Source organism: Rhincodon typus, chromosome 24 (genome assembly GCF_021869965.1).
Source record: "Rhincodon typus isolate 14 chromosome 24, sRhiTyp1.1, whole genome shotgun sequence".
NCBI classification, from domain to species: domain Eukaryota; kingdom Metazoa; phylum Chordata; class Chondrichthyes; order Orectolobiformes; family Rhincodontidae; genus Rhincodon; species Rhincodon typus.
The window spans coordinates 11,693,739-11,719,396 of NC_063355.1; the positions used below are offsets into that span (position 1 = coordinate 11,693,739).

The 25,658-nt window shown below is 42.3% G+C and overlaps 1 protein-coding gene and 1 long non-coding RNA gene across 3 annotated transcripts in view; one reads left to right on the plus strand and one right to left on the minus strand.

Moving 5' to 3' along the window:
* Nucleotides 1–9,576: 9,576 nt before the first annotated feature.
* On the minus strand, nt 9,577–15,772 carry LOC125485920. The gene is made up of 3 exons (XR_007264621.1): nt 15,682–15,772; nt 15,135–15,220; nt 9,577–10,955 (listed from the first exon to the last, which is right to left on the minus strand). It is a non-coding gene; the product is annotated as an uncharacterized LOC125485920 (long non-coding RNA).
* susd2 (sushi domain containing 2) overlaps nt 13,847–25,658 on the plus strand; it is a 109,829-nt gene continuing 98,017 nt past the window's right edge. For both annotated transcript variants that reach the window (XM_020513477.2, XM_048611180.1), the window contains exon 1: nt 13,847–13,983. In XM_020513477.2, the coding sequence (XP_020369066.2) occupies nt 13,911–13,983 (73 nt within the window). In that variant the 5' untranslated portion in view covers nt 13,847–13,910. The remainder of the gene's footprint in view (nt 13,984–25,658) is intronic.

Here is a 25,658-nt window from a genome sequence, read left to right on the forward strand (position 1 = left end):
GACCAACCCGCGAGCAAAGTTAATGGAGTAACTGGTCCGTGTGTACCTGGGGGGTCCTGACCCTTCAAGGATAGTCAGGTCATAAAATGAGGGTACAATAAAAATTATGGGTGCAGTGCACTGCCAGCAAGGTAACAGCTGGACAGGCAACTAATAGACAAGGAGATAGAAATAGGAGATAGAGATGTGAAAATCAATACCCTCAGGAGCAGATGCAGAGCCCTGGTCCTAAGGAAGGCAGAGGAGGCAAATGAGGGCAATTTACCAACTGAAGAAACTACCCAGATATATCAGAGATGTGGTGCAATGGGAGACTGTACTTATCTAGTCAGATCAGAATTAAGATTCTGCCCTCAGACTTTGCAGTACTTCTTGCCATGCTCTCCCATGCCTGTTCCTCAAGTTACTGGGTTTTGAATTTCTTTCCAGCTGGCCTTTCCAAGGATTTCCTGTGGACCAGTCACGAATGTGATATTTCTGAAATCTGGGAGGATGTACAAGTTTAAACTGATGGGGTCTCACACACAAGGGCCATTGGGATTTAGTTCCATTGCTGGATTTCTGAAGTTACAGAGCATCATTGATTGCACCCTTTAAGGTGCAGGGTAAACTATAATTGAGATGGATCATCAGTAAGACTTCCACCTCCTTGACATTTAGCTGGTATGCAACCATAACAAGAGCTTTAAGCTTATGTGTGCTTGCTATCCTGTCAACTTCCTCCTATCATTCCAGGGTACTGTTGCTCTTCCTGTCAACGCTCCAACCCTGTTGATGGTGTTTCTAGGAAATAAGGGATTTCCCTTGATGATGGTTGCCTCATTGTGGGGATGCTAATAGGGGCTGCCGCAGTGATGTCAAGGTAGGGGCAGCTTTCATTACAGGGCCCTGCTGTATTGATAGTCCCTTAGTTGGAGGGGCTGAGGAGGCCAATGATCACAATGAGGGTCTATGATGGATGATATCCTCATCGTCATCAGTGACTGCTTCAGCCGCTTGGACTCTGGATTGCTTGAGAGAACCAACAGCGAGGCCACAACTTGTATCCAATCTATGAGCCTTCATATAATCTGTATCACTGACTGGTCACTGCCAGAGAATGCATTCCATTGGTGTCCTATTCCTGCGTCCAATCAAGTGCAACTAAATACAATACAGCAGGGCCCTGTAATGAAAGCTGCCCCTACCTTGACATCACTGCGGCAGCCCCTATTAGCATCCCCACAATGAGGCAACCATCATCAATATGACTTTCCATGAGGTTGTCCATTCTCTCAATGGAGAAGCTCATGTGTTCAAAATCCTGGACAAATGGCAGGACACATGAGCTGAATGGATATCTCCATTCTCAACCTAGGACTCCACCCTGCCTGAAGGAACTTGAACACGTGGACACACATCTCACTCTGCTGGCTGAAGCCTGCTTTCCAAGGCTGTGCATCTGCGCCCAGTTAAGCCTGTTTGGGACTATTCTCCATCATCTGAAGGGGATTGTAGCACACTCTGCCCCTGCCATTAATACTGCTCATTCATGACCTGCTTTTTACCCAGTGCTGCCCTTTCTAAATGTGATTGAAGATGCACTGAGGTGAATGTGTCTGTCCAGGTTGATGCTTGAATAACATGCTTGATGTGTGGCTCTAGTTTGTGAGGACTCCAGTGATGCTTCTGTAGCATTGGACTGCTCCCATTGGGCCCTGTGCAAGACAAAACAGGGAGATCATGAGTTCTCACCTCTATATGTCTGAGACTTCCTAATGGAGCTGATGTCTTGGTGAGCTGTTGGATGAAGAGGTGTAGTGGTTAGGTAGAAAAAAGAGATTAAAAATGCCAAGCATGTTAAACACCCTCTTAACCATGCTGTTAGCCTTCATAATTTCAGGACTGTAATGTAAATGTCACCACAGATTTTTCGCAGGTATACAAATCCCTGGTTACAGCAGCAGTACAGCAGCTGCAAGGCTCCTGTTTGTTCACTTATCTAAGTTGTAGCTTTAGGCATGTTCTTCTGTGGACCCCCACATGGCAATCTTATGCGCAAATGGATTCGGAGCAGGAATGGGCTATTCAGTCCGTTGGTCCTACCATACCATTGATGAGATCATGGTTGATCTGATTGTGACCTCAACTCTGCCTCCCAGGCAATCCCAGACACACTGAGACTACTTTGTGAATCAAGAATGTCTCTGCAGAGATACTCTGCTTTTAAAATGCTCTCTGCGCCCACTGCTCTCTGGCTTACAATGCTCAGAGTGAACAAAAATCTTCTCGTCTTCATCTTAAATAAGATTTCCATATTTTTAAACAGTAACCTCTAGTTCTCGTCATGTCCACAAGGGAAAACATCCTTTCCACACCCACTCTGTCAAGTCCCTTCAGGGTCTTATATGTCTCAGTAAGATCACCTCTCATTCTTCTAAACTCTAATGGATACAGGTTCCACTATTCAACCTTTCTTAAATGAGGAAACAAATGTTAATTACTGTATTCTAGATACTGTCTCACTAATATATATAACTGTATCAAAACATCCAACATTTATATTCCATTCCCCTTGCAATAATTGAAAACATTCCATTTGACTTCCTAATCACTTGTGTACTGACTTTATGTGACATATGTATGGGGCACCCAAATCCCACTGTATGTCAGAGTCATAGAGACATACGGCATGGAAACAGACCCTTTAGCCCAACCAGTCCACGTCAACCAAGTTCCCAAACTAAACTAGTCCCACCTGCCTGCACTTGGACAATATGCCTCCAAACATTTCTTATCCATGTACTTTTTTAAATGTTGAAACTGTACCTGCCTCCATCACTTCCTCTGCAGTCTCTCTCTCTTTAAACAATAGGATGCATTTTTATTCTTGTTGTCAAAGTGGACAAGTTCACATTTTGTCACTTTATATTCCATCTGCCAATTTTTTATCCAGCCACTCAACTCTTTGCAGGCTCCTTATGTTCTCCCCATTACTTAATTTCCTACCGACTTGTTTCATCAGCAAATGTAACAGTCCAACTAAGGTTTTATTTTGTGCAGTGACTTTGATGTGGTACCTTGTGAAATGCATTTTGAAACCTTAGTACACTACATTAACAGGTCCCACGTTAAACAATTACTCATTATTTACATAAAGATCAGCAACAAATTAGTCAAACCTGATTTCCTTTCACAAAACCATGTTGACCCTGCCTGATTGCATTTTCTAAATTCTCCTCTCTAAACTTGTTCAGCATTTTCCTTATGACAGATGTTACGCTTTCAGGTCTGTAGTTTCCTGCTTGTTGGTTTCTTCCTTTTTTGAGCAGAGGAATTATATTTGCTAATTTCCAATCTGATGGGACACTTTCAGAATCAAGGGAATTTTGGACAAATTAAAAACAATGTATCTATCATTTCATCAGCCACTTCTTTAAGACCCTCAATGGAATCCATTAGTGTTGAGAGACTTGTCAGCATTTCATCCTAACAATTTTCTCTGTCCCCTTTCCTTGATGATTGTAACTTATTTAACTAAAGAAGTTAACTAACCACCTCATAGTGGAGGAAGAGAAGTTGGAAGATTGTTGTGACATGAAGTTGGCACCAACAAGTATTTGGAACATGGCATACATTTCCAGGCATATGCCTTCAAAAGAATATGTTTGCCTTTTGGCAGGAATTAAGTGAACATTCACTAGAATGTTACCAGGGCTTCAAAGGTTAAATTATCAAGATAAATCACATGAACTGTAGTTGTATTTATTGGAAAAGAGAAAGTTAAGGAGTGACGTCGTGGAAGGAATCAGGAGTCCGAAGAAAATTGAAAGGTAGATGGAGTGAAATTTCTTTCACAAAACTGAGCAAATTGAGGATCAGGGGTAAAAGTTTAATATCAGAATCAGGCCATTCAGAAGAGAAGTTCTGAGACACTTCTTTATACAGGAGTATAATAGAAGCTTTGAACTCTCATCCACAAAATCAATAGATGCCAGTTCAGTTAATCATTTTAAATTTAAGATTGATACATGTTATTTAATCAAGTACATTGAGGGGTATTGAACTCCTGGTTATGTATAGAATTGGAATGTGTTTCAAGCTTGATTTTAGTTAATAGCAGAACAGGCTTGGAGGGCTGAATGACTATGCATTTTTCAATGCTCCTATGACAATGGCTTCGGTGTTTATTGAGTGAGAATGTTTTAAATGTTAATGGGTAATAAATGCTGGCCTAGCCAGTGACACCCTCATTTCATGAATAAATGAAAAAAAACTCTTTCTAAAATGCTGTCTAGTTTGCATTTAGCATTTAACTCCAATTTACTGTTAAAAAGTTTATTTTAGTCTTATTCTGAAAAAGCAGCTACACTTACAGTAGCATCATAATAAGTCAAATTTCAGGGAACCTGGCCACAAATTCTTCTTAAAGAAAGATTATGATAACCACGGAAGTCCTTATGTAACGCGATTTGCCTACAAATGCAGGGTATATAAAAACAGAAATACAGTGATGCAATAAACATGTGAAAAATGTCTTCAATTAGCTCAAATCTTCCAGTGATCTGACCTTATAAAGTTACCACAGTCCTACCAGAATGTACAAGTAACTGGTGGTGGGTTAACCTAAAGGTCACCAGACGAGGGGAGAGGTTGAGAAGGTGAGTCCTTCATGGTAACCTCAGCCAGTAATAAGAATTGAACCCATGCTGTTGGCTTCATTCTGGATTTCAAACTAGCCATCCAAGCTAACCGGCCCTCCAATGAGAGAGCAGCCCCTGACATTATTCAGGAAAAGACATTGAAAAATGTTAGGAGTTAGCTGTGAAAAAACTCAGCAATCTTTTCCTGCTTAGGTTGGCCTTTGGACTGGTGTGGTACAGTAAATTAAATCAAACCACTTGTTCCATGTTTTTCTGCCACTGTACAAAAACCCAAATGATCTTTGTTGCTACAACGATGGACACAGGTGAGTAACTGGGTGGGTATTCATCAGAGTCTTCAGGATCATCAACCTCTGCGGCTGAAGAATGTATAACATCCACGACTTTCTCACCTGTCAGCTTTATAGTTCAGCATACAGTGTCGTGTACCTCAGTGTAGGTTTCTGTGCCTATTTTTGCTGTAATTTCTATACTGGTCTCCCAGTGGCAAGTGAAAAGATCCCTGTCAGCTGGCCCCACCCTGCTCCTCCTTGTTCTCAGGGTCTCACACAGTTTTGGTCCATTTGAAGCCACCCACACCTTCACAAAAGTTTCCATAGTCATTGTCCACCTCTCCCTCATTGCAAACATTGCCTCTAGAATAGCTGCATGCACTCCTGCTTCTTATCAATGGCTTCAAGTAACCTGAGAGATCAGCTGACATCGGTAGTTGATGTTTAGGTTCTGAATCATTCCCTGAACCCTGAACTGGTGACTGGGGCTTGGTCACACTGTTGAGAGGAAAGAACATCAGCTTGATGCTCTTGAAGCCAGACATGTCAGGGTGTGCGGAGCGGTTGGCGTAATGAGGATAATCTTCCCTTTGTTCTGCTGATGCATTTTGTCCACGTTCCTGATGCATCCCTCAGAAATTCTGAGGATCATTCGGCGGTTTTGTTAGCCAGGTCTTGACCTTTGTGAAGTAAATGGCTTTTTGAACTTTGCTATCACAAGACGCAGCAGCTTTTTGGTGTGGACTGTAACAGTGATATAGTTCTTACTTCATGTTTCACCATCACACCTTTAAACATTAACGAACAATTTGGTGAAAAAAGATGTTGAAACAGTACCGTATCTCTTGATGCTAATTGAGGACATTGGTAATGATGTTTTGCAACCAACTATCCATTATTGGAGCTGCACCATCTCCAGTTACCACTTAGAATACAATTCTGTACCTCTTCTCGAATCTGCCAGCCATCCATCACTCCAGGTGAAGTCCTGTAGCCCAGCTCTTTGCCAGACAGTTTCCCTTTCCAGGATTGGGCCAGGCATGAGTATATTCTCTGCTTGGGTGGCCTTCCACCACATTAGCTGAGCTTCAATGTCTGGATAATCAACCTCCCTCATCATCTTCCTAGATGGGGAGAATCAGTGACAAACTCGATAGCAGAATTTCTCAAAATTTAAAAAAATTTTGTGCCACAATGGCCCAACTTCCTTCCAAATGGTTGGGATGGTCATATGACAAACGTGTATGAGTTTGACCAGTGTGGAGTGAACAGCTTGGAATTTCAGCTTATCATGAGCATCCTAATGGATTTCCTATTCTGGGGAGAATGTCTGACAAATTCACCGCTCCTGGAGTTATCCAAGTTTGACTCATCAAGATTTCATTAGGTGGCTAAATTGGATTCTCTCCGGCCAGCATTGTTGATTCACCTCTGCAGAATTTCAGAAAATATAAAAACAGGTGGAACTTTGAAATGCACAAAGTAGGCAACTATTGAGTTAGCAAGAGAGATAGTAAGAACTGCAGATGCTGCAGTCAGAGATATCACAGTACGGAGCTGGAGGAACAAAGCAGGTCAGGCAGCATCAGAGGAGCAGGAAAGTTGACGTTTCGGTTCGGGACCCCATTTCTGAAGAAGGGTCCCGACTCGAAACACCAACTTTCCTGCTCCTCTGATGCTGCCTGGCCTGCTATGTTCCTGCAGCTCCACACTGTGTTTTTTTGATTTAGCAACTTGTCACTGAGTGCAGCTCAAAACAAAATATGAGCTTGTGAATCTGGTGAATGAAGGAAATCAGTGTTTTTGCTCTCTCTCTCTAAATGGGGACAGTGGTTTAAGTTCATTCTGGGGAGATACAAATACTGTATTATGTTTACAGCTTAACTAGTTAAAACAATTTGATATATCCACAGATAATCGTTCAGTGATCTGTTTAAATAATTAGTTAAACAAAGCACAATAACAGTGGCAAGGCAAGTGATGAATAGCAGATGTGGTATGTGGGTACTGATGGATACCTCAGCGATCCACAGCAGAAATGTGCAATTTTTTTATTGCAGGCATTCCCTGGGTTGTGAATGAGTTCCATTTTTTAACTCATTTGCAAGTCAGTTTGTATGCAAGTCAGAACACAATGTAGGGCAGTATAAAATTGCCATTCATAAGGTAAAGGAAATGTTTGTACGTCAGATCCTTAAAATTATACCCCTGTATGGGATCACAACCATATGTAGGAGTCAAACGTTCGTAAATCTGGGACAGCTGCATTCATTCTTGCGATGAGGGCATCACTGACTGGCCCAGCATTTATTGTCCATCACTAGGTGCCCTCAAGAAAATAGTGGTGAGCTGTCTCCTTGAACAGTTTCGGATCATTTTGTGTTGGCAGACCCAAAATGCTGTTAAGGAGTGAGTTCCAGGATTTTGACCCAGGCACATTGAATGAGAGGTGATATATTTCCCAGTCAGGATGGTGAGTGACTTTTAGAGAAAGTTGAATGGGATGGTGTTCCCATGTATCAGCTGCCCTTGTCCTTCTAGGTGGAAGTGGTCGTGGGTTTGGAAGGTGCTGTCTGAGGATCTTTGGTGAATTTCTGCAGTGCATCTTGTAGATAGTACACACTGCTGCTACTGAGCGTCAGTGGTGGAGGGAGTGGATGCTTGTGGATGTAGTGCCAATCAAGCGGGCTGCATTGTCCTGGATGGTGTCAAGCTTCTTGAGTGTTGTTGGGGCTGCATCCAGGCAAGTGGGGAGTATTCCATCACACTCCTGACTTGTGCCTTGTAGATGGTGGACAGAATTCGGGGAGTGAGGAGGTGAGTTACTTGCTGCGGTATTCCTAGCCTCCTACCTGCTCTTGTAGCCACTTTAATTATTTGGCCAGTCCAGTTCAGTTCAGTTTCTGACCATTAGTAACCCCAGACGTTGATGCTGGGGAATTGAGGGATGACAATACCATTCAATGTCATTGGATGACTGTTAGACTCTCAGTTATTGGAGATAGTCATTGCTTGGCATTTGTGTGGCATGAATATTGCCACTTTTTAGCCCAAACCTGGATATTGTTCGGGTCTCATTGTATTTAGATATAGACTCATGAAGGAGTTGTGCTGAACCTTATGTAATCATCGGTGAACATCCACTTGGCACTTCTGGTTGAAGGTTGTTGTGAAAGCTTCAGCCTTACTTTTGCAGATTGAAGATGGGAATATTTGCAGAGCTTCCTCTTGCAGTGAGTTGTTTAATTGTCAGAGAATCAGGCAGTACAGAAGAGGCCCTTCAGCCCATTGAGACTGTACTGTCAAAAATACATTACAAACTGCACTAGTCTCACTTTCCCACACTTGGCCCATAGCCTTGAATGTTATGACAGTCATAATCTTATTGATCTCTATCAGGTCTGATTGAACTCATCCAGCCTCTCTGTATGGCTGAAATGCTCCATCTCAGGCAACATCCTGGTGAATCTCCTTTGCACTCCCTTCACTGCAATCATATCATTCCTATCGTGTGGTGACCAGAACTGCACACAATAGAAGGTAAAGTCACCATCGTCTTACCAGACCATAGGGCTTCTCTATCATTAGAGAGTGAAACACGCACTGGGTCAACACATCTCAGGCAAGGGGGCAAGTTGAGAGGGAGAACCCTTCGTGGTAACCTCAGCCAGTGCAGGAATTGAACCCCTACTTTTGATATGACAACCCAGCCATCCAGCCAAATGAGCTAACCAAACCCAGTGCTCCTGTTGTGGATAACCAAAGTTATATACAGCTCCAACATGACCTCCTTCCTGACTAATAAAGGCAAGTATCCTGTAAACCATAACCTATCCTGCTACCCTCAGTGATTTATGGACAAGTATCCCAAGATCCTCTGTTCTGTGTGCTGCCCCTCATTGAATGCTTCCTTATCTTGTTCCTTCTTCCAAAGTGCATCACCTCACACTTATCAGGGTTAAACTCCATCTGCCACTGACCTATCTATCTGACCTATCCGTTTATAACCTCCTTCAACTTAACGCCTTCCTTCTCGCTGTCACCCCCGGCCAAACTTTGTGTCATCTACAACCTCACTTAGCATTCACTCCCTCCACATTCCCAACTCCATCATTTCTGAATTTTCACAAACAATAAGGAACTCAGCACTGCTCCCTGCGCTATGACACAGCACACTGTTTTCCAGTCACATTGTTTCCCACCACCTCTGTCTCCTGTCATGAAGAAAATTTGCCAAATTACCCTAGATCCCTTGAGCTTTTATCTTCTCTGTCAGTTTTCCATGTGACACCTTGTCAAAGGCCTTGCTGCAATCCATATAAACTACATCAACTGCCTTACACTCATCTACACACTTGGTCAACTCGAAAAATTCCACCAGATTTGTTAGACCTGACCTCCTTCTGACAAATCCATGACTGAATGTGGCAGAACTGCAGGGCTTGGATATGATTTGTTAGTTGTGGACCAGCTTTTGGCCATTTGACTTCATATCTCTTTTTTTGGCTCAGTCTCATACTTTGCTGCATGAAACTGTCAAAAGTGGCCAGGAATTTTCCATTATGTTTGAAATGCTACGTAAATACAAGTTGTTGTTGCAACGACAATTGACATTTTATTGCCTAACTTCAAGGTGATCAGAGGCTTCACTCGACACTAAATTATTCTAATTATTAGACAGAGTTTATTGAGTCTTTTAATCATAGTGCACTGTTTATCTAATCTAATTTTCCGCAAGACTTTGTGGAATTTCTCCTAATTTGTTTCTTAAGATAAACAAAAATGGCTTTCAAACATCTGATTGGTGGCCCCAAACCTTGTCACAATCCTGGAAATCATTTGCAACTATTGATACAACTCCAGTGACCTTCTGTTGTAACCTCAAAACGATACAAACCCCAGGATTCCCATCAGGACCCTATTTCTGACCCTGATAGGATTGAAAATTGGGGTGATGTGAGGAGTGGGTGATGATGTTGTCATTTCAAGGGGGAGTTGCCAAATCAGAGTCATCACAGGGGGTATCAGATCAGACAAGGGAGTGTCTTGGTCTGAGTTGGGTCACAGGCTGAGGGTGTTGATTTGGGCCAGTTCAAGAAGGTTGTCCATTGGACTCAGTTTGGTGGGGGCGATGGGGGGGGCACGTGATGCCAACTGTATAGGGAGGTTGTTAGGTCAGGTCACCTGAGCGGTGTTGGGTCAGATCAGGGTTAAGTGGGCAGTTTGGATTAGTATATAGTGTTGGGCCTGGGAGGAAGAGCGTGTTGTGTTGGGCAAGTCGTGGCGATCGGGAGTGTAGATTGGGTCTGTGTTGGGTCAGAGGGAGGGGGAAGGCGAAAAGGGGCAAGTGGTGTCTGCCAGGGAGCTGTGTGTAAAATTGTGGATGAGTGCAGGGGCATGTCAGGAGAGGTGTTATTGGACCCAGTGGAGTATGGTTACCTCATCTGGCAGGCGAGGGGCTTGCTGTTCGGGGGGGGATGATGGGTGTGGAAACGTCAGTGGTATTCAAGGGTATAGATTGGACAGGGAGAGTACTTGTGATGAGTCATGGGTACAGTTTAACATTTAGCAAGGAGCTGGAGTTGGTTTTTAATCCTTTTACTTTCCCTGGGTAACTATGAATATTAAATGAGTAGAAAACCCCTGAATTCGACAAGTTGAAGGGGCTGTTTCAGAGGTTTCCAGATCCTGTAGGATTCCACATTGGAAGCTTAATTTTCCTGGGAAGTTTCCACGGAGTCAGTTGTCTCAGCACGGTCTTCTGCATTTCTCCTGTCTACAACTATTCTCTGCCCATCGGAATGTCTGGGGCAGTACTGTCAGCTATCCCAAGGTCAACAGGGCAATCATTGATCATTTTATGATACACAGCAACAGAAAATAATTTAGTAGCTAATGGCAAATTACAGAATAAATATGGAGTACAGGACTCATGTAAAACATTATCTGTGTTGAGGGCAGTGTTCGGGAGTCTCAGATGATCAGGTTTCGGTTGACTTTGTGGGCTTCTTGGGGTTCCCTTCTGATCCCGCCTTCCAGTCTGAAAATCATGGTTTACAATTGTTTAAAACTTATGTTTAGCATTGTTCAACTTCTCCTTCTTGACTCCTTCATATACATCGTTTAGAAATGATCTCTCAAACCAACATCGTTAAAACAGAGGATCTGGTCATTTACCTCAATATAATTTACAGCATATAAAGAGAATGTTGCTTGTCTGGCTAGAAATGGCCTAGTGTATTATCACTGGACTGTTAATCCAGAGACCCACATAACGTTCTGGGCAGTCAAGTTCAAATCCTGCAATGGCAGATGGTGGAATTGAATTCAATACCACTCTGATTTTTCATTTACTTTGCTCCTTGTTGTAACTTGTACCAAGATACAGTGAAAACTATTGTTTTACATGCTATCCAGACAAATCATACCTTACGTAACTATGTCGGGTAATAGAACAAAATGCAGGATATAATGTTACAATTACAGAGAAGGTGCAGCGGAAGATCAACTCTAATATATAAGAGGTCCAGTCATAACTCTGATAACAGCGGGGAAGAAGCTGTTCTTGAACTTGTTTGTTTGTGTTTTCAAACTTTTGTATCTTCTGCCTGATAAAAGAGGGCGGAAGAGAGTATAACTGGGGTGGGAAGGGTCTTTGATTATGTTGGCTGCTTTCCCGAGGTAGTGGGAAGTTTAGATGGAGTCAATGGATGGAAGACTGGTTTTTGTATAGGACTGGGCTTCATTCAGAGTGCTCTGTAATTTCTTGCGGTCTTGGGCAGAGCAGTTGCCATGACAATCTGTGTTGCATTCAGACAGAATGCTTTCTATGGTGCATCTATAAAAATTGGTAAGAGTCATTGTGGGCACGCCGAATTTCCTTAGCGTTCTGAGGAAATATAGGCATTGGTGTGCTTTCTTTACTGTAGCGCTGAAATGGATAGGCCAGGACAGATTGTTGGTGATATATACTCCTAGGAACCTGAAACTCTTGACCACTTCCACTTCAGCGCTACTAATACAGAAAAAAGCACGTCTTCCACTCCACTTCCTGACGTCAATGATCAGCTCCTTCATTTTGCTGACATTGAGGGAGAGATTTTATTTCTTTACACCATGCCACTGAGCTCTCTATCTCTTTCCTGTACTCTGTCTCGTAGTTTTTTGAGATCCCACCCACTACGGTAGTGTCGTCGGCAAATTTGTTAATGGAGTTAGAGCTGGAATTAGGAGTCTAATGATGACCATGAATTCACTGTCGATTGTTGCAAAAACCCAAATGGCTCACAGATGTCCTTCAGGAGCAGAAATCTGTGTCCTTACCTGATGTGGCCGACTCCAGACCCACAGCAATACAATGGACTCTGAACTGTCCACTGGGCAATTAGGGATGCACAATAAATGCTGGCCTAGCCAGCGATGCCCTCAGCCCATGAATAAATTTTAAGTAAGGAGCTTGATTTTCTCAGATAACTGGATGGCTGCTTTATGAAGCAGAGTGTTGCCTAACAGTGTGAGTTAGATTCCTGCTTCAGCTGAGGTTATTATGAAGGAATCTTCTTCTAAATCTCTCCATGGTAAACCTCAGATTAAACTGCCACCAGTCATTTCTCTCTCTAATCTATGGTCTCCTAAGTCTATGTTTATCGGGTCATAGAGTCACGCAGCACAGAAACAGACCCTTCGGTCCAACCAGTCCATGCCGACCGTAATCCCAAACTAAACTGCTCCCACCTGCCTGCTGCTGACCAATATTGCTCCAAATACTTCTTTTTCATGTACTTCCCCAAATGTCTTTTAAATGTTGCCACCGTACCTGCACTCACTACTTCCTCTGGCAGTTCATTCCACATATAAACCACTGTTTGCGTAAAAAAGTTGTCCCTCATGTCTTTTTAAACTCCTTCTCATCTCACCTTAAAAATATACCCCCTAGTCTTGAAATCCTCCACCCTAGAGAAAAGACACCTGCCATTCGTCTTTTTTATACCCGTCACGATTTTATAAACCTCTATAAGGTCACCCCTCAGCCTCCTACGTTCTGGTGAAAAAAATCCCAGCCTATCTAGCCTCCTCAAGCCCTCCATTCCTGGGAACATCCTGATAAATGTTTTCTGAACCATCTCTATCTTAATAATGCTTTATAAAGGGATTATACCTGATTACAATATGCGCTGATTAAACAGCATGCATCATCCCAGGACATGATACAATGTCACGGGATCTCATAGCCACATGGCAAGATGAAACTGTAGTAAAATGGTTCTTGAGTAAAGGCTTTTCTTACCTCTGTAATTATTCTTTAGTTGCACTACGAGACCATGAGGATTATGGTTTGTGGGTGTTTCTTACATTACCATCGTGAATGTATATTAAGTGCACTTTATTGGCAGTAAAGTGGGACACCCTGGGATCATGAATGGCTCTACATACATGCAAGCAATTTTTCTCTTTCAACCACAGTTATATCCTTTACTGCTTATGATCTTCGCCTGTATTTAAAATTGGAATTTAAGTTAATTATTAGGAGATTTGAACAGTTAAAAGATTCGCTGCTGGTCAGTGCACAAATTAATTTTGACAACTGCATTAAAATCAGGTTCTATAGTTGTGATCAAACCTTTTGAACATTCATCCAAACATTTGCTGTCCACAGCTGGGAACATGCAGCCACATTGTGCTGTAATAAGGTCAGTCCACCCAGGGGCAGTGATACAATTTGTATAGCATCAGCAGTCACTGACCTTTGAAACAAAATTAGGTTCAATAAATGATTCTTCAGTTTCATTGTTCACTTACTTGTTTATTTTTAAACCCCAGGCATTCCCAGCAGCAGATGGATCAATTTCCTCTCTTGAGCAAATAAGAGTGTGATTTTTTTTTTCTCTCTCTCTCTCGTGAGCTTCACAAACCTTCCTGAAGATATTAACAGAGTCTGGGTGCTGTTGTTGTGAAACCACAGTTCAGCGAGGGACTAGTGAATCAACACCTCACCATGGTCAAAGGAAAAGAGCAACTTTTTTGCTTCCTAGTGATCGGGCTTATTTCCTACTCTGCACTTCAAGCAGGTAATTGAAACAATCATTGGAAATAGTGCAAAATTTTTCCTGTTGTCCTTTCTTGCAAGACTTTACATCTGATGTTTATATATATTTTAATTGGTTGCTTTTGACGTGATGGTAATCTGGCACAATGTATTTAATGAGAAATATTTTAAATCATGCAATTAATAAACGCACAATTAAACAAGAGTTAGATCATTTACTGTGCACAATGCTCGTTTCTGAGGAGTCCAATGCATTCTGAAGTGGGTCGGCTGTGTTTCTGTAAATTCTGGATGGGATAATGTGACTATCTAACTGTGACTTAAAACTAATGCACAATTAGCACCCCAACCTGAATGCTTTTAGAATAAGATTATTCCATTTCAATCATGAATCCAGAATAGCGTGAGATGCCAAATCTTGCTGATGTAGTTTGCAGAGCACTTTCATATATTTCAAAAATTTGGTCAGGAGTTTTTGCCTATAGCTAATCTTTGGCCTGCTGTGCTGTGACTATGTTTTCCCTACTCAAAGAACAACCATATCTTTTGTTATATGAACTTTACAAGTCAATCCTTCCCTTTTTATCCTTCACCATTATTCTCCCTTACAAAATGTTAAAATTATTATTTTTCTCTGCTCTTTGCCCTGAATGTCTTCATTTATGCTGGGGTTTAATAGCAGCAACGACAGTCCCATGTCTCCCCCTATCAGCCACGTTATAGGGAGAATGTAATGCACTCCATGGATATAAGCTTGGAAGTGGGATGGGGAGTGTTTGTATGATGGGATAGGAAGGCTTGGGGTGGAAAGCCCATCATCTTCCCAACTCCTTCCAGTTAAGATCAGTGTGGGCAAGGTTGAGGACCATGTTCTGAGCTGGATTAAACCGTGTGGGAAAGCTGCAAAGGACAAACCCCCCAAAAGGAAGTTCCGGTAATACTGACCACCAGTTGCTCCAGTTCTGAGCTGGTAACTGAATATCAGTTCCTGAATTGGGACCCAGCTGGGAAAGCTGGCAATCTTGGCACTACAGTGTTAAGGGTAACAGTAATTTGTTGTTGCGTATATTTGTGAAAATACAGTAAAATGTGTATACGTTGCCAGAAGCCGGGGCCATTTTAATTACATAGATTATAAAAAGAAATAAATCATACAAAGTTAGAACAACTTACATTTTTGTTCCATATGCGGCTTCTTGATTTCTTAAGTGGCTACAGGATGCCACCACACACCACAGCTGCCAAACCATTCCCTGAAGCTGTAACACCAAGGAGAAAGCATGCTAAAGCAGCCCCTGCTGTTATTGACCAGACCCAGAATGCCGTCTCTGCCAACACTGCCAACATGCTAGCTGCAGCCATAGCCAGGACACTGTCCTAACTCTCAAGGACCGGGGCCCACCTCAACCTCCCAGAACCGATTGACCGAGAGATCATTCACTCTGTCGCCGTCCCAGATGCTGCCAGAACGTCAGAGGAAAAAAAAAATTGATCCCACTTCATCAACGCTGGAACAGTCGCGACTGCCACGGCCACGACAAATTGACCAGATTCACTGCTCAACAGCTCCCCACCACCTCTCTCCAACACCGCAGCCACCGAAAGAAGAAACAATGAATTTGATTCAAAATATAAATGAAGGAAAATGAAATTTTAAAAAATGGATGTGGTTGGTCTTGAGAAAGACATTGGACAGGCCAGGAGCTTCATCCCCTCCTACCTTACTCCCTTCGCCATCTTGAATTGCTATTGGTACTGCCAATATTACTGGTGGTGTTGTTAGAAGAAGTACTCAGTGAAGTGTATATTTTTCCATTTTATTTCTGGTCCACTGACACATTGTAGACTTAATAAGGATCAGCAGATGTCAATAATCAACCCAAATGTACATAGTCCATCTTTGATATGAATATGTGTGTGAACGAAGGGGCTCTGGATTAATGTGTCATTCTGTTGAATTTGATGTCTCTACATGTGCAGACAAACACTCAGAATAAAAGTAAAAATGTGCCATTTTTTTTCATCTTTTTGCTTTTGTTCGTTTCTTTTTTTTCCTTCCTTCTTTGTTTTCTTTTTCTTTTCGGCCTCTGGCAGCAGCGCTGGCACTGGGATGAGCCAGACACAGCTCCACCCCCTGCCAAAGGTCTCCAGGTGAGCAAGGAACAGGTCGCAGGCTGACTCCCCAGGCCCAGACTTGCAGGCTAGGCACCATGTCCGGCGCTAGGCCTGGCCACCTGAAGGAGAAATAAGATGGTCTCGGCCCGGCGTTGCGGTATCTCTGTGTGGCAGTCTTGTCTCGGGTTGGGGGGGGAGCAGTCTCATCCTTGTGTGGATGTCTTCTTCATCCTTGGCGTCCATGTAACCAGTGGCCTGGCAGACTGTCTCATCCAGGAGTGGCAGTCATGGCTGGTCCTGGCGGTCTTCATTGGTGGAGGCTTCCGGCCTAGTATCCAGTAGCCCAGCGTGGCAATCTCATCCCGGCTGCGTCTTCAGGGTTTTCCATTGTTCCTAAATTGGCTTTCCCGGAGCCCAGGAGCCGTTTGCTGAATTGTGATGAATTTTGTCTTAATTTTACTATCTTAAAATTATTATGTATGACTTAGGTCATTGATGTAGGCACTGTGGTGGGCCACTTATGGAACTTTTCACTGTATTTTTCATGTAAAAGTACGCGTGACAATAAATTTCTATTCTAGTCTTTTCTAAATTTTGTTCTGGGCTGAGAAAGGGAACAAACATATAAAATGAAATGCGCATGTTATCTCCACTGGTGACAATTGATTTTGGAGAAAATGCTCAGAAAACAGATTTGAGTAAAAGCCAAGCAAATGGCGAAAGAATCAGTACCTTCTCAATCGTACAGGTGCTCCACAGACTTGTGTTCTTAAACAGTTCCATAACTATTCTGAAGAAGGGACTGGAAGGGTTAACTCTACTTCCTATCCTCGGACATCCTGAGATGTTGCAGACTCCAGCACAGACAGGGGCAGCATGGTGGCTCAGTGGTTAGCACTGCTGCCTCACAGCACCAGGGACCCATGTTCAATTCTACCCTTGGGTGACTATCTGTGTGGCATTTGCACATTTTCCCCACATTTGTTTGTGTTTCCCAGGTGCTCCAGTTTCCTTCAAAGCCCAAAGATATGCAGGTTAGGTGGATTGGTCATGTGTAGATTAGATGGGCAATAGTGGGATGCTCTGAGGGTTAGTGTGGACTTGTTGCCCAAACAGCCTGTTTTCACACTGTAGGGATTCTATGTATAAACTCCAAACATTTCTGTTTTTGACCCATAACTATTGTTGAGCTGGTGTTGAGTTTAAAATATCTGAAATATGAATTGTATCTGATTGCCTCAAAAATTACTTGAAAATGCTTTTCGAGATTTATACTCAGTCGGAGAGATGTTATAGCTTCTGAATTCCTTTGGGCAGATTTGATGCCTTTGAAAATAAGTGATTGGGGTGTGCTGGACCAGAGCCCCACAATCCCGAGCAGTTCTGTATGGTCCTTTAAAACCCTTCAGAATGTGCACTGTCCCCCCCTGCACCCCAGTGGATCTACTCTGGCAGCGTAGACCCTACCCACCCGAGACTCTCTCAATGTCAGCTGTTGCTTCTCCTGAGGCTAGCGACATGTTGTTTGGACTTGGCCTTCCTCCCTTACAACTATTCTGGGCTGGGGGAGCAGAGGGAGGTGATATCTTGGGGAGTTGCTGGAAGGTGGAAGGTAAATTAGATGGGGGGGTGCTTGCTGGAGGATTTTGAGTAATAGCTGTAATCATGAACATGTGGTGGAGCATGGGAGTGGAGAATTGGGAGATTGGGGTATGGAAGTGTGGGGTAGAAGTGGGAATAGGGAGTTGGTGCATTTATGTCAGCCAGGCTGTACAACCCAGACAGATTTAGGTGCGAGTCATAGAGTCATACAGCACGGAAACAGACCCTTCGGCCCAACCAGTCCATGCCGACCAGGTTCCCAAACTCTACTAGTTCCACCTGCCTGTGCTTGGCCCATTTCCCTCCCAAATCTTCCCATTCACTTATCCAAATGTCTTTTAAACATTGTAATCACACCCCAGCCACCACTTCCTCTGGAAGTTCGTTCCACACACGAACCACTCTCTATGTAAAAAAATTGCCACTCGTCTTTTTTTTTAATCTTTTTCCTCTCACCTGAAAAGCATGCTCCCTAGTCTTGAAATCCCTCACCCAAAGGAAAAGACACCTCCCATTAACTCATGGATAATAAGGGAATATAAAAAAAGCAAGGTCCATGATTGAGGTGCTTTTGTGATGCAGAATATAGTAAACATATTAGTTTACATGAATGCCAAATTTATCCTCATGCTCCAGTTATACATTTCTGAGCTGGTTCTGTTGAGAAGGGCAGGTGCCAACTCATCATCTGGGAAACCTGATGGGCTTGCTGACAATTCATTACCAGTTTATTGTTCACTTCCAGCAGAGTGTAAGGACAACAGCTCATAAAAAACCAGTTCGAGCCAATCTTGAACTGGTCTGAACTGGTTCTGGATGTGGCCCTTACTGAAAGCTACTATATAAGGGCTCAAAATTGTTACATCTGCATTGTTGGATCTAAGAAAACCCTGGGGGCACAAACTCAGAGATAGTTAAGAACTGCAGATGCTAGAGTCAGAGATAACACAGTGTGGAGCTGGAGGAACACAGCAGGCCAGGCAGCTTCAGAGGGTCCCAAGCCAAAACGTCAACTTTCCTACTCCTGTGATGCTGCCTGGCCTGCTGTGTTCCTCCAGCTCCACACCGTGTTATCCCTGGGGACACCAAGTAGTGTCACTGTGACAAGCTCACGGAATTAATTGCTGGCACGAGTCTTCCCTCAATGCTAGCCACAATGATAGCTGATGAGGGTCTGGTGTTTCTTGTTCCCTTCCATATCCAGTGGCATGTGATGCCTCCTATTATCTCCACTGATTTTACATCCAGCAGATCACGGCTCTGCACTGCTTCTCGTGGCAAATCCTCTTTTCATGTGAGTAGGTTATCAGCCTCCCTTGGGTTTTGGGGTGGGAAGTTGGGATATAAATGGTGGTGGTTGGGGAGGTGTTGGGAAGCACTTATCTTTTGCTCAGTTGGTGTGGAGTGTGAGCTTGAGGCCAATGCAAAGGGGGGCATTGTGAAAGTGGTACTCTCCCTTCATAAGCCCAGAATTCAGCACTGCAATACTCAGCTCCAATTAACGGCACTCTCTTGTGCGGTCCTTGAACTCATAGCTTTCTGACGCAGGTGCAGAAATGCTACTGTAAAGCCAGGAATATCTCCAAGTCAGCACCATTTCTGACCTATGTAGCTATCAGGGTTTTGAGTCTCACCTTATGATTTTCTTTCCCCTTACATCACTTGGACTTTCTACAGCTGACAGTGATCAGAATACAACATAAACTGATACTGCTCCTGTGCCGAGATTCAGAATAATGACCGTAGTTGGAAGTGGAACGGCAACAATTATTTATCTATCCATTTCCAACACTGCACTTCCCATCTGTAAATCTAATTTAGTTTTATCTAAAGGACTTATGGCCAAGGTCGCCTTTATCGGATGCTAATTCTGGATTTGTCAACAAAATTTTGACAATTATAATCTAATCTCCAGATAGCTTTGTAAAAAACACGTAGATTTGAGATCTGACAGCGTTGTTTGAAGAATTTACCTCTCTCTTTCTGAGGCAATTAACTGTGGCACTGAAGCAACAGAGATGGAAATGCTTCTTATTTCAACATGTAAAGTATCAGTATTGCCTCTGAGCCATGGATTAGTTTTTGCTAGATCAAACCTTGACATCAAACCTCCAGATCTAAGTTGAAACTCAATTATGGTGCATCTATCAGTTTAATTATCGAATAGAGGCAGGCTGTAACTCCCAATGCCATGATAACATTAACTTGAAATGAATTTGGAAAGGTGCCTATATGATATCTTCCTGTAAACTGTTTAAACATTGCTAGGCAGTTTCAATCCAGAGGAATTATATATGAATGTAAATGGTCCTGGTAGGGACTGTGAGGGAAATGTTTTCACTGCATTACAATAACTGAACTTCAAAAGTACTTAATTAGCTCGAGAGTTCTTTGTGGTATCCTGAGATCATGAAAGGTCCTATGTGGGAAAGTCATTTTTTTTCAGTATATCATAGTCAAATGTAGTAATTGGACAAAAATGGATGAGGAAGGCAATTCTCACTATCTGAGTTCATTAATCTAGAAAAGCCTGTAGAGCTTCCCATTCTGAAATCTAACTACCTTACAGGTCATTTTTATTTTTTCATGATATTTGGATATTGCTGGCTAGGTCAGCATGTGTGTCCCATCCCTAACTGCCCTTGAGAAGTGTGTGGTGGCTTGTCGTCTTGAATTGCTGCAGTCTGTGTGGTATGGGACATCTGTGTTGTTTCACGTACGGGAGTTCCAGGAATTTGACCTAACTGTAGAGAAGAAGTGGTGATGTAGTTACAAGTCAGGATGGGAGTGGAACCTACATGTGATATTACCATTCCTCTGTCACCCTTGCCCTTCTAGATTTTGTGTTTGAAAAGTTCTGCTGAAGGACCTTTAGTGACTTTCTGCAGTCCATCTTGTATAACCACTGTACATCAGTGAATGTGGACAAAGTGAATGTTAAGTTTGATGAGTAGGGTGCCAAATATTTGTCCTGGATGGTGTCAAGCTTCTTGAGTGTTGTTGAAACTGCACCCATCCCGGGCAAATAGCGAGTATTCCATCACACACTTGTGGTTGGTGGACAGACTTTGGAGAGTCAAGAGGAGAGCCATTCAGCACACAACCTCATCTTCTGACCTTCCAACATTTTCATTTTAACATTGATTCCAACCCTCCATTGCCCTGTAGAGAAATCCATTCCAACTGTTGTTCACCCTTTACACAAAGAGGAGTTTAATGATATCAGTTCTAAATCTGTCTTTGCCTAATTTGAACCTGCACTCTTTGACCTGTTGTCATGATTTAACTTGAAGTAGAATCACAGTAAATTTCAAAACCCATTGACATTGAGATTAACTGTGTCATTAAAGTATGCAAACACTTAATGCAGTATAATGAGCGGGTTTAAAGAAGTGGGCAAGATTAAAACTAATGTTTCTTTATCTCCTATAATTTTACGGCTCTTTTTCAGATGAAATGAACATAAGTTAGGCTGAACATGACATTGATAAAATATGTATAACTGCCTCGAACTGAATCGAGCGTAAACAGAATGTTTATTACTGTGTTTCCAAGAATGAATATTACAATATCCTTCCCAAATAAAATATTGTGCTACTGCAAGTTAACATTATTGTCTGGAACTCACTTTTTCTGTTTTGCTGTGAAAGTGCCATTAAGACTTGGCTGAACCTATGTACATAACAAAGACAATGCTCCCCTTATCCGAGTGCTTGGTTTGGAAATGCCAAGGATTGCATGTAAACGGAGCTTATGATTAACAAAATACAATATTTAAACAGTAACTTGGATTTTTCTCAAGAAAAAATTCAGGTAACAACTAGAGAAGGTGATTATACTTATGTCTTAATATGTTTACTCATGGCAATTAATCTCAAGAAGGTATTTCAGAGCTGGTGTTTTATTGAATAAAACCAACACAGAATCCTTTTTACTACTAATCCTTGGCCGTGACCTATTTTATAATAGGTTACACTGTGATAGCAAAGCGGAGATCTGTGTGATTACTTGTTCAAGGTTGGTCCCTCTCCCACAAGGAGTGACTATCAGTGTAGTTACAAATTAAATGTGCTGATGGGGTGGGTAACAAATCTCAACGCTAAATTGAATTTCTTTCATGCCTTTATTTGTCTTGTTTTAACTTTCTTTCACTTTTTCCCACATACAGCCATAGAGCCACATCAAGGAAACAGACCCTTTGGTCCAATGGGTCCATGCCGAACATAATCTCAAACTAAACTAGTCCCACCTGCTTATTCCTGGCCCATATCCGTCCAAACCTTTCCCATTCATGTACTTATCCAAATGTCTTCTAAATGTTGTAATTGTGTCCACATCCACCTCTTCCACACATTGCTATATTAATTGTCTATGAATATGTTTGAATCTAGTATATTTTACAAGAAGAGGCACTTACTATTCAGTCTATGAACCTTAATCATTTTGATGACAATGGAATCCAAGTTTTCTGCTGTCTTTTTCATCTATTTCATCTTTTTTTCCTTTATTCATTCACGGACTGAGGTCGTCACTGGTTAGGCAGGATTTATTGCCCATCGCTAATTGTCCAGAGGGCTGTTCAGAGTCAACCACATTGCTGTAGGTCTGGAGTCACATGTAGGCCTGACCAGGTAATGATGGCAGTTTCCTTTCCTAAAGGACATTAGTGACCCAGATGGGTTTTTCCCAACAACCGACAATGGATTCATGGTCATCATTAGATCCTTAATTCCAAATACTTTATTGAATTCAAATTCCACCATCTGCTGTGGTGGGATTTGAACCCAGGTCCCCAGAATGTTACCTGGGTCTCTGGATTAACAGACCATTGCCTCCCCATTCAAAACTACTCACTTGATACTTAGGCAGTGAATGCTGCATTCTTGACTTGTTTTGTGTGAAGAATGTCCTTCTTTGATTTTCTTTCACATTAAGATTGCAGATTTTCCTTTGGCACTGTACATTCCCACATACCTGCTCAAGATGTCGTTGCCTGTATTAGATATTCGTTCAGACTCAGTGCTAGTTGGCCACTGTAAGCAGCCCCTGCGCCTTATGTTCAGGGAAACACAGATGCTCGTCTAACCTGGCTGCCCTGTAGTAATCAGAATTGCAAGTTATAACTTTCATACATACCCTCACACACACATCCAGGCTACTGCAAACTTAAACTTTGAAACCTGTTATCTTTCTTCAGAGCATGGAGAATACATGGAACTCACTTCTACAAAAGTTGAGGAGAATAGCATGGACTCATTTAAAGGGAACCGAGATATACACGTGAGGGACGAAAGATTAGAAAGGGCTCAGTAGTGCAGTGTGGAGTCATTATTTCTGAACTAGAAGCCATGGGTTCAAGTCCTATCTGCTCTAGAGGTGTATCATAACATCTCTGAACAAGTTGATTTGGAAAATATCTAGAAAGATGTGCTGACAGAGTGAGATAGGTGAGAGAAGGCTCATGTGTCAAATAAACACTACATGCTCTATATTCAATGTGATAATGCTGTGGCTTTAAGTGGTTATTTTATCCTTTTTTTTGTTTGAAGAGAGGTTTTAAGTCAATGGTTCTAGGTAGTCTATCAAAACCACTAGAGTAAACAGCTTGTGAGGTGTTAGGTTTTGTTTAAAATAGTTGGAACAATAAAAGCAGCCTGAATGGGTGGGGATGATCTCTCACTGAACCAGGATTTTTAGTTCTTTTAACCAGCAATTTCTGGGGTCTCAGCAAGCTTGGAAGGCAGTGAGTCTCTTCTGGTTTCTCCGCTCTATCTTTGAATTTGCTCTGCATGTTTTTCTACCTGGGCTGTTGGAGTCACATGTGAGACAATTCTGTTTTCTGAATTTGCCTTTCACCAAGGGTGTGCTTATATCGGAGCAGTTACTGTTTAGTAGTAAAATAATCAATTATTCTGTAAAGTTTTGCAGTGGAGTTAAGTTATTGCAAGTCTCTGTTTCTTTCGTTGAATTTTAACAATAGCGTTTGAATAAATTGGGCTTCACTTAACGTCAAGTTGTTTAACCAATTGAATTGCATCTGGAACACAGCATCTCATATTTACCTTTAAAATAAGAAAAAGTTAGGATCTAGGCTATCTTCCTAAAATATTTTGAGGGTGTCTTGTCTGGACCATAACATCAATATGATGCTTAGAACCCTACTCTATCTGCTGTGCCACAAAAACGACTACATTTCTGCAGGATGAAGCTAATGTTTCCTTTATTCCAGTGCTCATGTTGGTATAAAGGGAAGACACCACTCATACAACTGTAAATGGAGCAAATGATCAACGTATTGCCAATTGTAAACAGAAAATTTATATCTTTTTGTCTCAAAATGAAAGGATTCCTGATATAACTGGTAACTGTCTGGGTCACTGCCAACGTTCGAGTTTTATGAGCCTCCTCCCACCCAGTTCATCCTATCAGCATATCCTTCTAATCCTTTCCCTCCTCGTGTGTTTATCTAACTTCCTTGTAAATGAATCAGTCTTAATTGCTTCAGCTTTTATTTGTGGCATTTGAACTCAAGAAAACATATTGTACGGATATTTCATTGGACCCTAACCATTGTTGATAATCATTATTGCCTCTATTCTTAGTAGTGGATTATTTTATGGTTGACGAAATCAGGATATGAGATCTTCAGATCTGTGTTGACTAGATTATACAGTGATTATCAATTCAGTTAAAAATTAAGTGTTATAGACGTAGGTTGTAACTCACAATGCCCAGCTGAGTGTATAAGTGTTGCCATTCATTCCAGACACCTTCAGTTCCCTCAATGTTCCTTACACTCCTGCTCTATTGCCTTTTTTTCCAAACTAGGTTTCCTCAACAACAGATAACAAGCTGTAGAGCTGGATGAACACAGCAGGCCAAGCAGCACGAGAGGAGCAGGAAGGCTGACGTTTCGGGCCTAGACCAATTTCTGAAGAAGGGTCTAGGCCCAAAACGTCAGTCTTCCTGCTCCTCTGATGCTGCTTGGCCTGCTGTGTTCATCTAGCTCTACACCTTGTTATCTCAGATTCTCCAGCATCTGCAGTGCCTACTATCTCTTCCTCAACACCAGAATGGCCAACAGCATTAGTGTGGCTTATTCTGCCATTTCCCTCATCTTCTTTCATTTCCCAACAATATCCGAAGAGTCAGGTAAATAGTGATGAGAGTTTAAAATCTGATAAGATGTTTTTCTGTGAACGGAATTGCAATTTGCAACCCCTTCCTGTTGAGGGAGGCAGCACATAGATTTGGCCAACTTGTTCACTGAGTGTAACATTGAACTGAGTGAGGCCTGAGCTGCTGGCTGCTTGAACACAAATAGTGTGCATTGGAATCATGTTCTGTGGTCAGCTAGTTTTTTTTTTACAGGCAGCCTGTCCCCCCTAAAGGGAGCTGCTGCTAACTGCCTGTACTGTACTGACTGTACATAGCAGCTCCCCATGTTGAATAATAAGGACGAGAGAGAGCTTCTTTGTTCAATGATGTGGTACGCAGGGCCTTATTCCTCGAATGTAAACAGGATGTAAGATCTTACTGTGGGAACCAGGGACCCTCAAGACAGATCATTGGGAGGGAATTGGAGCTGGTGGCATGGAGGTCAACCCCAGAGTCTAGCCCCGAGAATTTGGTATTTGTATCATAATAAGTTCAAAGACCTCAAGTAGGTGGTCAAGGTCAGCGAATGCATTTTCAGTGGACATCTCTGACCAATCGCAATATTCACCTTTTGTGCTGCTTCATTGCTCATGCTCCCATCACTGGAACTCAGGCGTAATGACCAGGTACATGGTACACCTGTTTGAGAGGGGAATGGCCATAGGGAACTCCTGCACTGTTGTATGGGGAGGGTCGAAGTGTAGGTGAGCGGTAATGATAGCGGAAGCTATAGTCAGGGGCACGTGGTGTGTTGTCTCCCTGGTGTCAGGATCAAGGATGTCTCTGAGCAGATAGAGAACATTCCATTCAGAACTTTCCCAG